General features: G+C 45.4%; 1 protein-coding gene and 1 pseudogene across 2 annotated transcripts in view; both read left to right on the top strand.

Moving 5' to 3' along the window:
• Window positions 1–17,338, top strand: part of LOC148014168 (transmembrane and coiled-coil domain-containing protein STS1-like) — a 190,678-nt gene that overhangs the window by 48,665 nt on the left and 124,675 nt on the right. For both annotated transcript variants that reach the window (XM_087667413.1, XM_087667414.1), the window contains 2 exons: window positions 15,641–15,809; window positions 16,094–16,246. In XM_087667413.1, coding sequence (XP_087523539.1) covers window positions 15,641–15,809; window positions 16,094–16,246 — 322 coding nt within the window. The remainder of the gene's footprint in view (window positions 1–15,640; window positions 15,810–16,093; window positions 16,247–17,338) is intronic.
• LOC148014169 (U6 spliceosomal RNA) lies at window positions 3,062–3,158 on the top strand (annotated as a pseudogene).

The raw sequence follows: 17,338 nt of genomic DNA, 5'->3' as shown, positions 1-17,338 counted from the left end.
GTACATTGGGCATCTACATATGTAATGTTCTTTTGTCTCTGGCTCCAGCTGACAAAGTTGGCAAATCCTGTCCTTTGGGGGGAGAGAGTCCGCTCCGTATCTGGCTGTCTTGATTTGTAGCTGGTGTGATGATGAAGCCGTCAAGTGTGAGGTGTAGGAGGTGCTCTCGATAGAAGGCCATCTTCTTCCCCAAAGCCTTGGTCGGTAACACCCATGTCTTGGCTATGTGTAGCTGAATAATATCCGCCCTGATGACGCGATTCAGCTCCTCTCGGCTAATCTTCAGGTGAGGGCAGTCTAGACTATATTGTAGGGGCGAGAGGTGGTCCATGTGTAGTCCATGCAAGTGCAGCCAGGCTTGAGTACGGCGTACCAACATTCAGTGTCCCCTTGCGATGTGAATTGTTTGGATGATTCTAGTGCGAGGAAAGTATTTGTGTCACGGTAGGCTCCAAAGCCTATGATAGGAAAGTCACCGTCTGGGATAGGGCCTTTGCCACTATAGGTGGTGCGCCCAATTCTGCCCTCACGATCTCGTGTGGGATTGATGGTGTACTCTTGATCAGTCACGAGATCATCAACAACAAGGGGCATTCCATCTGCTCCCATCCTTCATATCTCTCCTCCCCTTTGGGCAATGGCTGATCTTGTGTGGTTCGCCATGTATGGCAGAGGCTAGACCCCCATATCGGGACCCCATATAGAAGTGTTGGTGTGACCAAGGTATCAAAGGGCCATAGCTTTGTCCGAGGTTCCTGAAATTGTAGATGTGCACATTGGCTTTTCATGGATCCCAGGGAAGTGTAGCTGTGTGTTAGTTTGGCTGCCGTAGCCTTCCTTAGGGTGAATCTTGGCCTTGAGAATGGGATCCCCAGGTAAACATATTTTTGAACCACCTCGACTATATCCTCCCCGTATTTGAAGTGGGGCACTGATTGGCGGATCCATCGGGTGGATGTGTTGAATACCATGATCTTGGTTTTCCCTAGGTTCACTGTGAGGTCTCTGTCCTGGCAAAAAGGTCCGTAATGTGTTTAGGTGGCATTGCAGTCCCTTCGGCATGCTAGAGAGGAGAACTATATCATCTGCATATAGTAACATGGGTATCAGTGTCCCCCCCAGGCAGGACCCCTCCCCTCCAAGTCTGTCCACATAATCTGATATCTCGTCAATGTAGAGTCCGAACAGGGTGGGGGAGAGGGGGCATCCTTGCTTTACCCCAATAGTACTAATAATCTCCTTTGACAGCCCTTTCGGTGCTCGGTTTCATTCAGTGACAGACTCGTATAGAGCGAGGATTCCCCATCTCATCTCTATCGGGACTTCGAGTGCCTGCAGACTCTACATGAGTTTGGCTCAGGGAACTGTATCAAAGGCCTTGCGGAAGTCCACAAAGCAGCAGTACAGCCGCTTTCGCTATGCCTTGTTCTCTTCAATGATAGCTCGGAGTGTGAGGATGTGGTCAAGTGTAGAGTAGCCTCTCTAAAGCCGGCTTGCCCCCGTGCCCGGTATTGGTGTGTCTTTGCCGATTTGCTTAGCTCATGCTCCAGGATGGATCCGTAGAGCTTAGCTAGCACATGGCCGACCATGACCGTCTGGTAGTTTGTGGGGACCCTGGGGTTTCCGGCCTTTAGGATTGGTACTATTGTATTAGCTGACCAACTGGCTGGGAAGCCTTCACGTAGTGCCCTGTTGAATAGGTGGGCTAAGAGGGGGTGATTGTATCTCTGGCAAATGAGAGGTGTTCTGCTACTAGTCAAGCGTGGTCCTGGGCCCCAACCATTTTGCAGTCTGTCAATGGCATCATAGATTGTTTCGGTCCTAAAGAAGGTGGAGGCAGTTGGCTTGTCCCCTGTTGGCGGTTGAGGCAGGGGGGGTTGTCCTGGCACGTGGTACAGTGAGGTCGCGTAGCTATGCCACGTCTGTGGGGAGGTAATGGGTGTCTCTACTCGGGGTGCTTGGAACGGCTTCCACGCCTCCTTGTTGTCGCGCCCTAGGAATAGCTGATAAAACTTGTACTCTAGCCTGGATAGGTATGCTCGCTTCTTCCTTCGCACTAGGCGACGGAAGATCGTGCGAGCTTGGCGGTGTGTGTATGTCCCTTCGACTTCCCCTTGTTGGAGGCGGAGGCGGGTTTCCTTGCATTCCTCGTCGTACCGGCTATTCCGTGGGGCATTCTTACTAGGAGGGGTGGAGTGGGGCGTGTGTGGGGGAAGTACGCGGCGGTTGATGTGTGAAGGGTCCTGGCCAGTTGTATCATGAACTCCTCCAGGGGTGTGTGTGGATCCATCTCCTGTAGGCTTCAGTACAGATGATGTGAATAGGCACTCGCCGTCGTCTCGGTGAAGTGGTATCTGGGGAATCTTTGAGGGCTGCTCACCAGGGGGGTCCCCTCGTAATTACATGTGATGCTAAATTGGAGGTATGCGTGGTCTGCGGCTATCGCCACTGGGCGTGGTGAGATGCTGAAGGCTTGTATGTCCGGGATCAGGGCAGGCGGCCCTAATAGGTAGTCCACTTAGTTGCCTCCTCCCGAGCCTTTGGATGGATGCTTATGTGGGAAGCATGTGAGTGCATTAGACCCACACCATACATCTGGCTAGGCCGTTAAGGATGGCTAGTCTGTGTGCCCCTTCTAGTGCTAGTAAATAGTTTCCATACTTTGTGCACTCCGCTGTGTCATGTGATTTCCAACTCCTTTGGTGCTAGCTCTCGGTACATGTGGTCTTCGCTCTCAAAGAAGGGGACTTGGCTCTGTGCTGTGTGGGCATTGAAGTCCCCCATTAGTAGGATGTCTCCTATGCTCGAGTAGTGCATGATATCCTCATATCGGGGTAGGTACGGGGACAGCCCTCCCGGTGGAATTTGCTGGGGCGAAGTAGCATACTGCGACATATATATCCCGTGGGCGGTTTGTATGTATCCTGATCCACATGAAATGGGCTTCATCATCTCTCTTCATGACTTGTACGATGTGCTGTAGCTCCTCCCCATAGAGAGAGAGAGAGAGAGAGAGAGAGAGAGAGAGAGAGAGAGAGAGAGAGAGAGATGACTGGGGATGGTCTCTTCGGAGACATCTGATAAAATTGGAACGATACAGAGAAGATTAGCATGGCCCCTGAGATGACTAGCGATGACAAGAAAGAAACGAATCCTGCTCGTCTGCACCAGAGCCCTTGTGACTGATTGATAATCACATTCAGCCCCCTTTGACAACTCGCCTTCATTTGTGCCCATCTTGCAGGCTCACAGGCCTGTGCAGTTCTGCCCTGCCCCTGCGTGAACAGCCTTCACGCTACCAGTCAGGTACAGACCTGTTGTGCGAGCAGCCCAGACTTCAGTGCAGTCCCTGTGCACCCTTCTGCAGGCAGTCAGGCACACATTTTGCAAGTACACAGCTCCTGCTTCAGTTCAACACACGCCTGTGCAAGTTTTTGCAGGGTATAAACGGTGACAGTTACAGGCACCTAGACTTACAAGCATAGACCTGCAGGGATATGGTCCTGCAGTCAAAAGGCTTGCATACAGGAATGTGAGAACAGAGGAATCTGGTTGCAAGGACAGGTTACGACAGGTGAGACTTGCAGGCAACTCACAAAAGAGAGAGAGAGAGAGAGATGGCGAATCTGCAGGTGTCAAATGGTATTGATATGGCCTTTCTTTACCAGCATATAAAGCATGGGGATAATAAAGATTTGGTGGAATCGGATGGTGACTTGTCGGCTGAAGATTCTAAGTAGTTGATGGATGGGGATGAGATGGGTAAACGTCGTAAGATGTCGGTTGATGAATCGGTTTTATGTGCCCCGAATTTGCCTCAGCAAGATGTTCATGCTTCATGCTCACAGACTGATGGGTCTCTTCAGTTTATGCTGGCCACTGCCAATAATCTTATGTCAGATTATGTTCATGCCAATGAGGGTAAAGCAAGCTCTTTACTAGAAGGGGATCATGTGGTTGCTGTCATGGGAATTGACTTGGTCTTACAGCAGATTGCTGCTTTCCATGTGAGAGCAGCCATCTTTTACTTTACGGGAAGGACCCCTTTGATCACTAGGATTTGTGCTTGGCTGCAGTCCATGCTTGTCAATGTTGAGGTGTGTCAAGTTGATGCTTCAGGGCAAGTGCAGGCCCCTCTCGTTGAAGAGATTTATGATGGATCAAGGGGGTTTTTTGAGGTCATTTTTCATTCCCCTGAAGTGGATGCTCACATTATGCAACGTATTCCTTTGTTTATGGATGGTCAGCTAGTACATATGATCCCATGGAGACCTATGGTTGAGTTTTAGGAGGTACATAGGCAGGCATGCCCAATTTGGGTGGAGGTGGTTGATTTTCCTGCACATCTTTGGTGACTTCTTCCTTTGGTTTTGAGAGCCCTTGGTGAGGTGTTGGTGGACCTCGGTTGGCCTCCCGCAATAGGAACAGGGCTTGTATGCTTTGGGATACAGGGAAACGTCGCCTAACAAAAATTCGTTTTGAGGTTCCAAGGTTGCAAATGTTGGTTTATGAGCTGAAATAGGGCACATTTGCTGGACATTGTTTTAGATGTGACCAATTGGGCCATTTCATTTCAGAATGTGATAGGAGCCGTGAGGTATTACAACGTTCTATGGATCTTGACATGGATTTGCAAGAGCATCATCCCCAATAGATGGTTCAATAGCTAGAAGCTGATCCTGTGTTGCTTGTCCAACATGGACATAAAGTTGGTATTGAGCGTGCATCACTTTCGATTGGTCGAAATTTGCCTCCTCAGGATGATTCTCGGGTCACTGTGGCCAGACGTAATGCTAGACAGGATTCTCGTTCGACTCCTACCCACCACCCACCTCCGCACCCTATCACTCAGACTTTTCAACGCAGAGGGAAGGGGTTTTATATGAAACCTCAATCTTCACGTGTTCCTGCAGTTGGTGCGGATGATAAAAGGGCTTCTGATTTTGCTTTGTGCTTTGATGCATGTGGGAGGCTTGTGCCTCCTTGGGATGTTTTTCGTTCCTAGCAATAATAGTTTCCTTCTCGTGCTTCGATTGCTAGTTTGCAGAGGGTAGATCTTGTAGATGTGATCTGAAGTGAGATGGAGAGATTTCAGGTAGCTAAAGCTATTGATGGTAAAGGGAAAGGGAAAGTGGTGGTTTAGTAGTTTTTTTTTCTATGATTTATCATGAGAATTGCTTTATGGAATGTTAAAGGTATTTCTTCGGGCAGTAAGTAGTATCAATTGTGGAAAGTTGTGTTAGCTGGACATTGGGATTTTTTTTGTATTGTGGAGCATAAACAACATGCTTTGGTAGGATCTTCTTATGTTTATAAGGATTATACAATCTTTTTTAGTGGTCGTACTCCACATAAATCTGGAGTTATGTTGGCCGTCAGATCTTCTCTTCAACCATCTTTGGTTTCTTAGGATCCTCGCGACAAATTTCTAATTCTGGAAATCCTATATGAGGGAGAGGTTTTGTGGCTAGTAGGCGTGTATGCTCCTTCTACTGCTCGGGAACCTCGTTAGCTTTGGGATGACTTACATTGCCTTGCCATGGCTCGTCAAGGCTTTGTTATGGGTGATTTTAATGCGTGTGTATTTGTGGATCAGACGACTTCTCCGCACTCGGTCATGGATGGTCATGAGCGATAGGCTTGGGTTGCTCTGGCAGCTGTGTCTTTGAAATAGGACATGTGGTCCTGGATGCATCCTTCACAATTTGGATATACTTATCGTTCTCTTCAGCACAACACCTAGGCCAGATTGGATAGGATTTACATTTGTCAAAGCGATTCTTTTCTTCCTGCAGTCATTGATATGTGGGTGGAGCGACAGCATGTCTTGTCAGACCACTATTCTTTGGTCTTGGAATTGACCCACAGACTTGTTCATGCCTTTAAGGCTCTCCTTGCCTGTTTTCCTCTTTGTTTCAACCAATCTTTTCAGCTGCAAAATCAGTTTTTGGAATGTATTTAGCAACTGATTGCTTCTTTTAGCTCTAGGGTCCTATTTGGAGGGATGGAAGCATGGGCTGTTTTCAAGGATAATGCAGGAGTGTTATCCCGACAGTATGGTATTCAACATGCTTTCTCTTTACAAGCTGAATTGTAGCATGCGCAATCTTTGTTGGCCCACTCATTGTCTTTGTGTCAGTCAGGGGATATCACTGATGACTTGCTCACATACATTGAATGATTGAAATGAGGAGTTCAATCTCTTCAAGAAGAGGAATATGCTAAATACAAATTGCTGGCCAAAGCGGAAGCTTTGCACGATAATAACTGTCAATCTCATCAATTCTTTGCTTGTTTACACCAGAAATACGCTCGGGAAAATATTGTCTGTTTGATGGATGAGCAAGGTGTTATGGTGACTGATCCTACTTCCATCATTCAGATGTGTGTTGACTTTTATAAATCATTGTTGGCCCCACAAGCGATTCTTTCCGATGGCATTCACTTTGCTCGTTGATACATTTATGATTTGGTTAGTAACCAAGTTAAGCCAGAATGGGTTGATTTGATGTAGGTTGATATTTTAGAGGATGAAGTGGAAGATGTGCTATTCCATTTGCCTCGAAGGAAAAGCCCTAGTTGGGATGGGCTTCCTAATGAGTTGCTTTCAGCCCATGTTGAGCAGCTTAAGGACCCATTAACTCGTCTGTGCTAGCAAGTGTGGAATTTTGGTATAATGCCTTTAGACTGGAAGATCGCTGTCATTAGGTTATTGCCTAAGGTTCCCTCTCCAACCTCTTTGAAACAATGGAGACCCATTTTTGTTATGGGTTCTTTATATTAAATCTTCTCTTAAATCATTGCCAACAGATTGCAAAAAGTATTTCCGCATTTGGTTCATCCGTATCAATACGGTTTCATTAAGGGTTGGAATATAATGCACAACATTTTGAATGTTCAACTGGGGATTGATTATGCCAAAGCTTCAGGCCAGCAGGTTGTTATGCTTCGGCTTGATATTGAAAAGGCATTTGATCATGTTAGCTGGTCTTTTTTATGGCAGCTAATGTCCACCATGGGATTTGGTCCTCGCATGATTTCTCTTGTTGATACCATTAGTCAGGGAGTTGTGGGCCGTATTGCACTTAATTGAGGGATCACAAATGAAATTGCTTTATCTTGGTGTCTTTGGCAAGGCTGCCCTCTTAGCCCTTTATTGTTTCTCACCTGATGCTCTCATTGTTGAATAAGTTGGCCCTTCGAGGCGAGATTGTTGGTTTGTCTTTTCCCAATGGGGCCCAACTTGTGGGTCAATCTTTGGCAGATGATTCCTTTATGTTACTTAAGGCTGATCGCAGGAATGTTGATCGGCCAAATGGTTGCGTGGAATCTTTTTGCTATGGCATCGGGACTTCATATTAATGTTGAGAAATCCACAGTGCTTTCTTGTACAGAGAATGATTTGCAGGCCTTGGGCTGGTATGGAATTGTGATTTCTAAGGGAGATATAATTAAACACTTGGGTTATCCTATTGGTGTGGATGTAGCCTCCTCGTGCCTTGCTTGATTGGATGCCATCCCGTATTCATGATCGGTTCATGTACTGGAAATCTCAAGGCTGGCCCCTTCATGTGAGACTTAAAGTTGCTCAATGCATCATGGTCAGTATGATTTCGTTTTTTTTGCCATTGCTTCCTTGGACTAAGAAGTCTCTTTTGGAACTGGTCTAGCCTATCTGATTCATGTTGTGGAAAAAGAAAGAGAATCGTTTGGGCTAGGTGTGGATCTCGTGGCAGTATGTGACAATTCCTAAAAGGATGGGGGGTTCCTTAATTTGCATATGGTTGCTTTGAGTCTAGCTCTTTTGCAGGCACTATGTGTAGAGAGTCACCCCTGGTTAGATATCACAAAATTTTTCGTAGAAAGGATTGGTATCTCTCATGGTAGCATGGTTATTCATGCTTCTTGGTGGCATGTGCTTAACTCCAGGAGGCCTAATAAGGTCTCCTAGTCTTTTCTCCTTTCTCATTCGATTGTGTCTTGGTAGGAGATGTTATGTTTTGCAATTTGCCACTCTCCTGATTTTCGTAAGGAGGAGAATTCGCTGCAAGGAGAAGTACTGGCTACCTCTAGGTTGTTGGATTGGCTTGATAAAGATTTGCAGTGAGACAAGCTTAATCGGATGGCTCGTTTGGGATTGCAGATAGTCCTTGATGGTGTCAATCCTGGGCAGCCCCCTCTTTATTCTATCCGGCGTATTTGTTAGCACTTCCGGGTGCCTTGAGGATATCATGACATATGGTCGTTGATAGAGGACATGCTTTTGAGGTTCTCTTCTTTGCTTATGTTACAGCCATTGTCTCCTTGGCGTGATTGGATGTTTGTGATTTTCGAGAAAATGTCAGCTAATCAAATATATCATCAAATGGTGGAGGTCAAGAGATGGGTCACTGGAAAGGCTAATAAGTTATGGCGTATATTTGGGATAGCAAAAAGAAGTGGGAGGAAAGATTCATCCAGTTGTAAAAGTCTAAGGTTCCATAGCAGGGTAAAGTGTTCATGTGGAGGCTTCTTATTGGGGGTCTTCCAATTGGGGATGTGCTGCGTGCCTGCAAGATCTCTGCTGGGCGTTGTGTATTTTGCACTACACGTGACGAGACGACATTGCTTCATCTCTTTGTCTCTTGCCCTGTTGCTCAACAGATTTGGAATTTTGTTTCCCGTGTGTGGTCCTGGATGACTTAGCATTGGATATCAGCTTGTTCGTGGATTATGGGAAAGATGACCTCTATGTCCTCTTTGCATTCAAATTATTTATGCCTCTTGCATTTCCTAGTAGTGGTATCTGCCATACTCCGTCGTGTATCAGTGAAAAAGTCAGTGACTGCTCTCTGTCTATGTGAGCCGAGCTGTGGGGGCCTCCTACTCCGTAGAATTGTTGCTCTGCGTCTCTGGAGCTCCAAGAGGAAAAATCCCAAGCATCTCTGATCCTCAAACTGCATGATCCGTCTAAGGGGTCCAAAACCCTCTCGAAACAGACAGTGGTATCTACCTCGTATGTCATAATATACAATGCATCGGCAGATGTAGTGTTCCTCTGTCTCTGGCTCTCTGTCGCATAGTGGGCATATGCGTTCTTTTGTCTGTATACCCTCCCATCTGCCTGTCTCAATCCTCAGGTGGTAGGATGAGGTGCGGATTCGACCAATAACTGTGCGTAGTCCATGAGGCAGCTGTGTGTCCATGTAATTGGGTCGGGTGATGAAACCATACTCAGATACCTGAAGGAAGTGGGTCTGGTAGTGTGCCATCCTCGTGCCATGGGGGGAGGGGGGTCGGATCCAGGTCTTCTCTGTATCTAACTTTAGTATGTTTGCTCTGATCACATGGTTTAGCTCTGATCGGCTTAGGTCAAGTGAAATGCTGAAGAATAGAGTGTGTGTGTGTGTGTGTGAAATGCTGAAGAATAGAGAGAGTGAATGCTGAATCCCGAAGGAAATATGTACAACTGGCTGTGAGGAATATCCAGCCGGACATCGCTTTCTAAATCTGCACAAACAAAAGTGTATGTGACCAGGGGCAGGGCCTGCCTAAACAGGGCGAAAAATAATGAAAAATGACCAGGTCCTGCTGCTGAATAGGTCAATTGCATAAAATGACTGCAGTAAATGTTGTGCAAACTGCTGGGTGTATGTGGCACATTTGCCCATCCTGCCCATCCTGCCTGCACTATATGACCCTCCCTAATTGCTGTGCCCAACCTGGTGACTACACAAAGCTGCTGCATGTTCACCACCATATGCGGGGCCATTGAGAAATTGATGCAATGGTGAAAGAACTTGTCTCTTTCTTTTGTTGGCCATCTTTGATGCAACGGTGAAAGAACTTGTATCTTTCTTTTGTCGGCCATCTTTGCGATATAATGTTGATTCCTTTGTATGTACATGCATTGTATGCTAGAAGGTTAAGTATGACCAAGAGAAGGCACCTAGATTGATAATCCATTGCCTATTCCAAATTGGAGAGCATATCTAGACTTTTATCTTTAATCTTTCCAAGACCTATAGGGAATGATGGGGTTTGGAGTATCATCAACATGCTTCATAAGCATGCCCATTTTATTTTAGTGAGGAAGAAGATAAAAGCAGGTTATGTGGTGAAGCTGTTTGTGTGTAGCACCTTCAAGTATCACGGTATATCACAATCTAGCATTGGTAATAGATAGTCAAAAGAGACAAATTTAACTATTGTAGGTCTACCAAAAAGTTATGTCTTAAGAGTGTTAGACTACGTGGGGATTTTTTCTTCCATTGGTGGCTTTTGTTTATAACAACATTGTCCATAATCCCATGGCAAGGCTTTTTTTAATATAGTGAGGTGGGTAAGAAGGTTGCACCTATTTTGCATACAAAGAATGAAATTGCTGAAGGAGATAAGTATGTTGACAATATGAATGAAGTGCACAAGAAAGTAAAGTAGGCTCTTCAAAAGTCACAAAAAGACAATCATAGTAGGGCTCTAGAATATGTAGAGGGTGATTGGGTGCTCTTGCGCTTTGAAAAGGCAAGGCTTAAGAAGATGAAGGGAAAAGAGCGATTGTTCCCCAAGTTAAAGCATGAGGTCTTATGGATCTTTTTATCTTATAAAAAGGTTAAGGGTTGTAGCTTTACCATTTGGCGTTGGATTGTACCTACATTTTTTGTTGTAGATTCTCCTCCTCGACGTGGCAACCATTATCTCCACTTGCTACTACCAGACACCTACATTTTTGCTACAAGATCACCTCTCTCTACCTAGCAACATTGCTCTCCACTTGGCGTGAGCCTCTTAGATTGTGTTTTGCAGTCTGACACCTTCCTAGTATTAGCGATGGCTCCCGGAGGCCCCTACTACCTCAGACACTTGTATTTTTGGAGTTCTTCCCCCATCAAGGGCCAGATTTCCTCATCTGGTAGGTTGTCTTGTTGATCCTCATCTTTTGGAGTATGCGTTTGTAGTTGGTGATTTTCTTCCTCGACTTTGACAGCATCAGAGGATCGCGTTTTGCTCCCTCGACAATTGTCCTTCATCTTCAACATACATCTTCGACATCCTATTGTTGGAGGATTGCATTTTGCTCCCTTTATTGTGTAGATTCCCTATAGTTGCTACCGCTTGATTAGTAGACGGGACAACACAGTTATCTTCAGAGCTTCAGCTTTGCTATATCAACTTTGTTCTGTTAGCATGATTTAGTGCTTCATCATCTTTTTCTTTTGTGTTTTTTGAGTTTCTTTTGTTTGCCATACACACTCTCTATTTGTCCTCGCAAGCCTTACACTCTCTGGTTTACTTTCACGCAGTCATTTCTTAACATGGTATTAGAGCAAGAGGTGCTTGGAGAGCCGCAAAGATCCTCTACATCGGAGAAGGCAAAGGTAGGTTGTGGGTTTAGCAACATCTTTTGACTTTTCCCCTTATTTCTACTGCATCATAGGGAGATACCTTTCTCTTGTTCTCCCTCCCATCCTCCCTTTTCTAGGTTGGCACATTGGTACCATGGCTTCTCCCCCAGCTGATGGACAATCTATTGGGTGCTCCTACTGTCGCAAGAACAATCATCCCCTTGAAGACTGTCGACTTTGATCTCTGCTCCCCACACCATTTGAGTATATGTGTCTATCACCACGCACTCCTTGTGCCACCTCTCCCTTCTAGGCCAACAGAGCTTGTTTTGGATCGGCTATTAGAGTATTATGCTCAAGGCAAAAAGACGCATCCGATGCATACTAAGTCCTTACGAGCAAAAGGAGGATCATTAGGCACCATGATCTGTTGATGACCACTGCAATACGGTGGGGAAGAAGGAGGCTCAGGATGAGCCAAGGGTGGGGAAGGGTGGGGCTCAAAATGAGCAAGAGGTTGGCAACAGTCGCTCTCTCTCAGTGGAGCAGACTGGGTAGTCAAAGAAGAGGAAGGAGTCAAGCAGCTACTGTCTCTCGAAGGAGCAGACTGACGAGGAGACGGTATCAAACAATCATTGTCTCTCGATGGAGTGGACTGCAGATTTGTAGGTCGTCGAAGCCACTGTACCTGAAAATAAGTAGTAGGAGAAGACTGCTGCTGGCATTGTGACGATCTCCAGGAGGTCGTAGCGCCAATCGATCCTCCATGTGCTCAAAAGGACTTAGTGCGCATTGGATGCATCTTATTGCCTTGAGCATAGTACTCTGATAGCTGATGTAGAACGATCTGGCACAAGGAGTGCCTGTGGAAGACACATATAGTCCAGGGGGTGGGGAGCAAAGGTCGATGTCGACAGTGTTCGGTGGGATGACCGTTTGTGCCATAGTAGGAACACCCAGTAGACTGGCCATCTATTGGTAAAGAAGCCATGGATACCATGTGCCTTGTTGAAGAAGGAAGAGGTGGAAGAGGTCAGCCACGAACCATGAACTGCAATGTCTGCCTCAAGGGGTGTGAGGGTAGTGTGAAGTATGAACCGCAATGTCCGCCTCAAGGGGTGGGAGGGTAGTGGAAGGGCTGGAAGTGAGCTGCCAATGAGAGGAGGATGCGACCAGCAATAAGAGGTTGCAACTAGTAAAAAAATGCAGGTGAGAAGAGGGAATGACTAAAAACGTAGGCAGCAGGTGAGAGAAAGACTAAAACCCAGATAGGACAACTTGCAAGAGAGAGAAAGACTAGAAACGCAGGCAGCAGGAGAGAGAAATACTAAAATGCAAGCAAGACAGCCTGCAAGAGAGAGAAAGACTGAGAACGCAGGGAACAGGACTGTGATGACGTGACAGGCTGTACGGCAGCAGGTCTGCATAGGAACAACAGTTGCCTGACTGGAATCAGCTCTAAACTATGTGAAGAGGGCTGGAAATCAGGTGCCAACTGATGGAGATTGCAATGGACAGCTTCGACTGAGATGTCCTCCGCGAACGGGTTATGGGCAGCAAGTCGAAACACTTGAAATCTGTAAAAACGAGATTTTGATGCAGCGGAAGAAGAAGAGAAGTGGAAGCCGAACCCGCCACCGGTCTTTGCCTTCATTGGAGTGGAGAATCTTTGCCACTGTTTGAGCAGATCTAGCTCTGATACCATGTCATAAGATGATGTACCAACGAGACAGTAGGGTTGGCGGGGAGAAACATGGAGTGAACTCGGCAAACATGGAGAAGAGAGAAAAAACTCTAATGAATGGAATGATGAAGTTCTAAATCATGGAGTGAATGTGATACAAGGGAACAAGGGTGCCGTAGCACAAGGAAGATGATGAAGACAGCCACGAACCACGAACCACAATGTCTTCGTGAAGGGGTGTGAGGGTAGTGGAGAGGCTGGAGAGAAGAGGTGACGGACTGAATGAATCAGCCGTGAGGAATGAATGAGAGTGTGGCCTATAAATAGGCATAGTCAGTCTAGGATGGCGCCCCTTTTTAGGGCTGCAAACCCTAAACGCAAAACGTAGAAACGCAAAAACACAAATTGCGGGTGAAGGGTTTCTCAACACCCTAGATATCTTCTTCAGCACTATTGGTGGCACTTCCTTCGTTATCAGACTCTTTGGAGGCCGTGATCCATGAGTTTCTTGATTCCCTGTCTCTCTTCGAGGGGGATTCAAAGGGGGCTCATCTTTCTTCTTCATAGGGGGATCCCATTTCTTTAGCTTTAGAGGGAGTTCCTCCTCATCTTGTGGTTCTTCACACACCCTTTACCTTCTTGGGGTGGTTGACATCTCCATGCCATCTCATCCATTGAGTCCCCTTCCCCTTACTTCCTAATGATATCCAGGATCTACAGGTTCTTCCTAGTTTGAGGCCTTGGATGTTTCAACCATGCCTTGGTGGCTAGGCCTACATATACCTTCCAGCATGGAGTAACGGAGCTTGTGGCTTCTCTCCCGAGGTGGTTGAGTTTCGGGTCCTATCAGCGAATCGTGTCTACTATTCTTCACTATAGGTTGCCTTACAACTGAATTATTGGGATTTTAGGGTTGATCTTCTTCTCTCTCTCGCTCCTCTTTTGTGCACCTTTTTGGGTGTGAGAGGGGATGTTGAGAAACCATATCATTAAGTAATTTTCTCTCCTTTCATTCCTATTTTTGGTTTCCATTTATAGCCCCAAAAAGGCTTTTTGGGTGCCTTTTGAGAGAGTCGTGGTGCCACCCGAGAGACTTTAGTGGGTGATACTCTAGACAGTCTATGTCTATATATATGGCACTGACTTCACCCATTCCATCTATCCCACATTCATTCCTTCTAACGTTCTGTCACTATTTTCCTCTCCATTGCTGCTAACACCTTGCCTGGAAGATATTGTAGTTTGTGGTCTACGTCTCTCCCTGCACCGGGCACCTTCCACATCTTCCAGGCTGCGTTTTGGGTCGCAGATTCTCTTCTTCCACCTAGTGACCATCTCCACCATTTGGCATCGGATTGTACCTGTGTTTTTGGCTGCATATTCTCTTCCTCCATGTGACAATCATCATCTCCATTTGGTGTCAGCAGACACGTGCGTTTTTTGTTGCCAGATCACCTCTCTCTACCCAACGATAGTGCTCTCCACCTCATGTCAGCCTCGGAGGTTGTGTTTTGCAGGTGACACTTCCTTGGCATCAGCGACGGCTCTGGCAAGCACTTGCTACCTTAGACACTTGCATTTTTGGAGTTCTTGCTCCATCAGGAGCCAGATTTCCTCATCTGGCAGGCTGTCTTGTTGATCCTCATCTTCATAGTACATGTTCGTAGCTGGTGATTTTCTTCCTCGACTTCGACGGCATTAGAGGACTGCATTCTGCTCCCTCAATGACTGTCCTTCACCTTCAGCATACATCTTTGACATCCTATTGCCGGGGGACTCAATACTTCATCCTCTTCTTCTTTTGTGTTTTTGGAGTTTCTCTTTTCTCTTAGTGTTTGGTGTACACAATCTGTGTTTCTCCCCACAAACCCTACTATCTCTCTAGTTTGCTTTCATAGCAGTCATTTCTTGACATCTTGAACCTTCGTGGTACAAGGAACTGAAACTAATTGAGTTGGCAGCTTCTTCTTATCACCTTCATGCTGAAACTCCATCTCACTAGCTGTTACACATATGCTCTTGTAAGGCAGCCACGACAAGTTATTTGTAATGGGGAAAAGAAATGGGTCTGAAAATAGCAAAATTAGGAGTTTGAGGGAGCTCCCAATAACTATATAGGGAATGAAGGCATGGAAATGAAGCTATGCAAATGGAAATGAAAACTGTACAAATCTGGAGTTTTGTGAGTACAATTGTTCATCAGTGGGTAAGTGCTTAGTGTGATGGTTAAATGCACAAAGATGATTGTATGATGCTTCAGCCTTGACAAAAAATCCAGTGTGTTGTCTTTGCTTTTAAGAGCATTTACTGAGCACCTGCATAGCTGAGGTGTTAAAGACAACTGTTGAGCTGAGCGTTTTCACAGCTCTTTCCGTGTTTTCTTGGATGGGGATCCAAAGTTGGCCATTTAGGTGGCAATGGTAGAGCAGCTTGTATAGTTGGTTAGGTGCTAACTTGGACAAAGATACACTTCACACTTTTTGGTTCATATGGTTCTTGGTTCACCAGCAATCTTGTTGTATTTCACTTCTGTTTAGTAGTGTACTTGATTCTAATTACTATTAGGAGAAAAAAAAAGCATTATTTTAATTAGCCTCATACAGTTTGTAATCTTGTTTTTGCTTTTGACTAGGGAGCGATGGAGTTACTGGTTGCTTATGCAGCAATGGCAGTACAGGAGGATAGAGAAGCTAGCAAAGACAATAAGGAGAATGCATCAAGTAGCTGGAGGAAATGGAAACGTGGTGGCCTTATTGGTGCTGCCGCTGTGACTGGGGGAGCACTCCTCGCCCTAACTGGAGTTATGTAGGGCATGCACATAGATTGAATTGTGCAAAGCATCAGCAAGTAGCTTGGGCTTTTGTGTTTCTTTGTTGACATGTTATGTTGTGATGAGAGGCACTTTTCAGTTTCTTAAATATATATGATCATTTGATTATCACTTGAGAATTTTTTAAAGAGTTAATGCTGCCCAAATTCATTGAGGGCAAGTCAAGCAGTTTGTTCAACATAATGAGGGAGAGTCAAGCAGTTTGTTCAAATCGTTAGGTGACATATGTTTTGTTATCATTTTTGTCTTCTACAGGCCTTGCTGTACCAGCAATTGCTGCTGGTTTATCGGCATTAGCACCAACCCTTGGCACAATAGTACCGGTTATTGGATCGACAGGCTTTGCAGCAGCAGCAGCTGCAGCAGGTTCTACTGTTGGTTCTGTTGCAGTTGCTGCTTCTTTTGGTGGTATGTTTCTTTCTTTGTTCATTAGTTGTGGAGAATATATACAAGGAGTTCCTTTCCCAAGTTGTTTCTCAAGACACTGACAAGCAACTATTAAGAGCTTGACTCGTTCAAAAGAAATACTCTCTTGGCAAAGCTAGCCTAAGGACCTTTGCAGCTATATTGCTTCTTATTGCGGGAAAATTCCAATGTTGTATTGTTTTCTGCTTGGTTTTATGCACTCACACGCTACTTTTGACTAGTAAATTCATGCAATAAACAAATCATACTTCCACAGAGCTAAATTGAACACCATTGCAATTGTATTAACTCTCCTGAAGAAAGAGCTTTTCTCCTGGAGAGGCTCATCTAAAAATTTGGCTGCCTGCCCATCCCAAAAAGATTGAGCTGCCCATATCTCAATAATGGGCTCTCAGGAATCATCATCAAAATGAAGGTGATCAGGGACCTTAACTTGGAACAGGGACCTCTGATTCTCTTGAGGAGAATGAGCTGGACATGAGAGTGATCCGAAAGAGTGGTGCTAGGGAATTTACCTGGTAGATCTCCTCTATCACAAGCTAGTCATCTATATAAAATTTGTTAATCTTGGAGAAGATGCTAGCTCTTGCCATACCATCTTTCCTAGAAAATACAGGGAGAATATGTGGACCTACTAAACTCTATTTTGTACCAAGGATCCTGCCCCATCATTTGGAAGATGAACTCCTTCCAGGCTGCATGTGGATTCATTGTTCTTGTGTTCATGCAGCAAATATGCCTTTTTCTGAGTTTCAGACGGAGAACCATTTCCCTCATCAAAAGGCTGATTGGGAAGCTGTCTATTAAAACTCTTTGTAATGGCTAGAATAAAATGTCTTGTTGCCTTTTGATCAAATCAGTGCCATAATACCATCAACAAAGATCCATATTCTGAATCATAATCTAAGATGAAAGGTCTTCGTTTTGCCTTTTCTTCCACCTTGTTCTCTCCACTTTGTGGTGAAAGTTATGTACCTTCTTGAGCTTTAGACAAACATTAATAGAGATACTGAAATCCTCAGATGGAAAGTCAGATTTTCATAAGCAGAAATCACAGAGTATAGCAAAGCTGTT

Source organism: Lygodium microphyllum, chromosome 25, assembly GCF_053477565.2.
Source record: "Lygodium microphyllum isolate KBCC chromosome 25, Lygodium_microphyllum_v1.1.10, whole genome shotgun sequence".
NCBI lineage: Eukaryota > Viridiplantae > Streptophyta > Polypodiopsida > Schizaeales > Lygodiaceae > Lygodium > Lygodium microphyllum.
The sequence above is the reverse complement of the archived record's forward strand: the minus strand, read 5'-3'. Positions and strand labels throughout refer to the sequence as shown.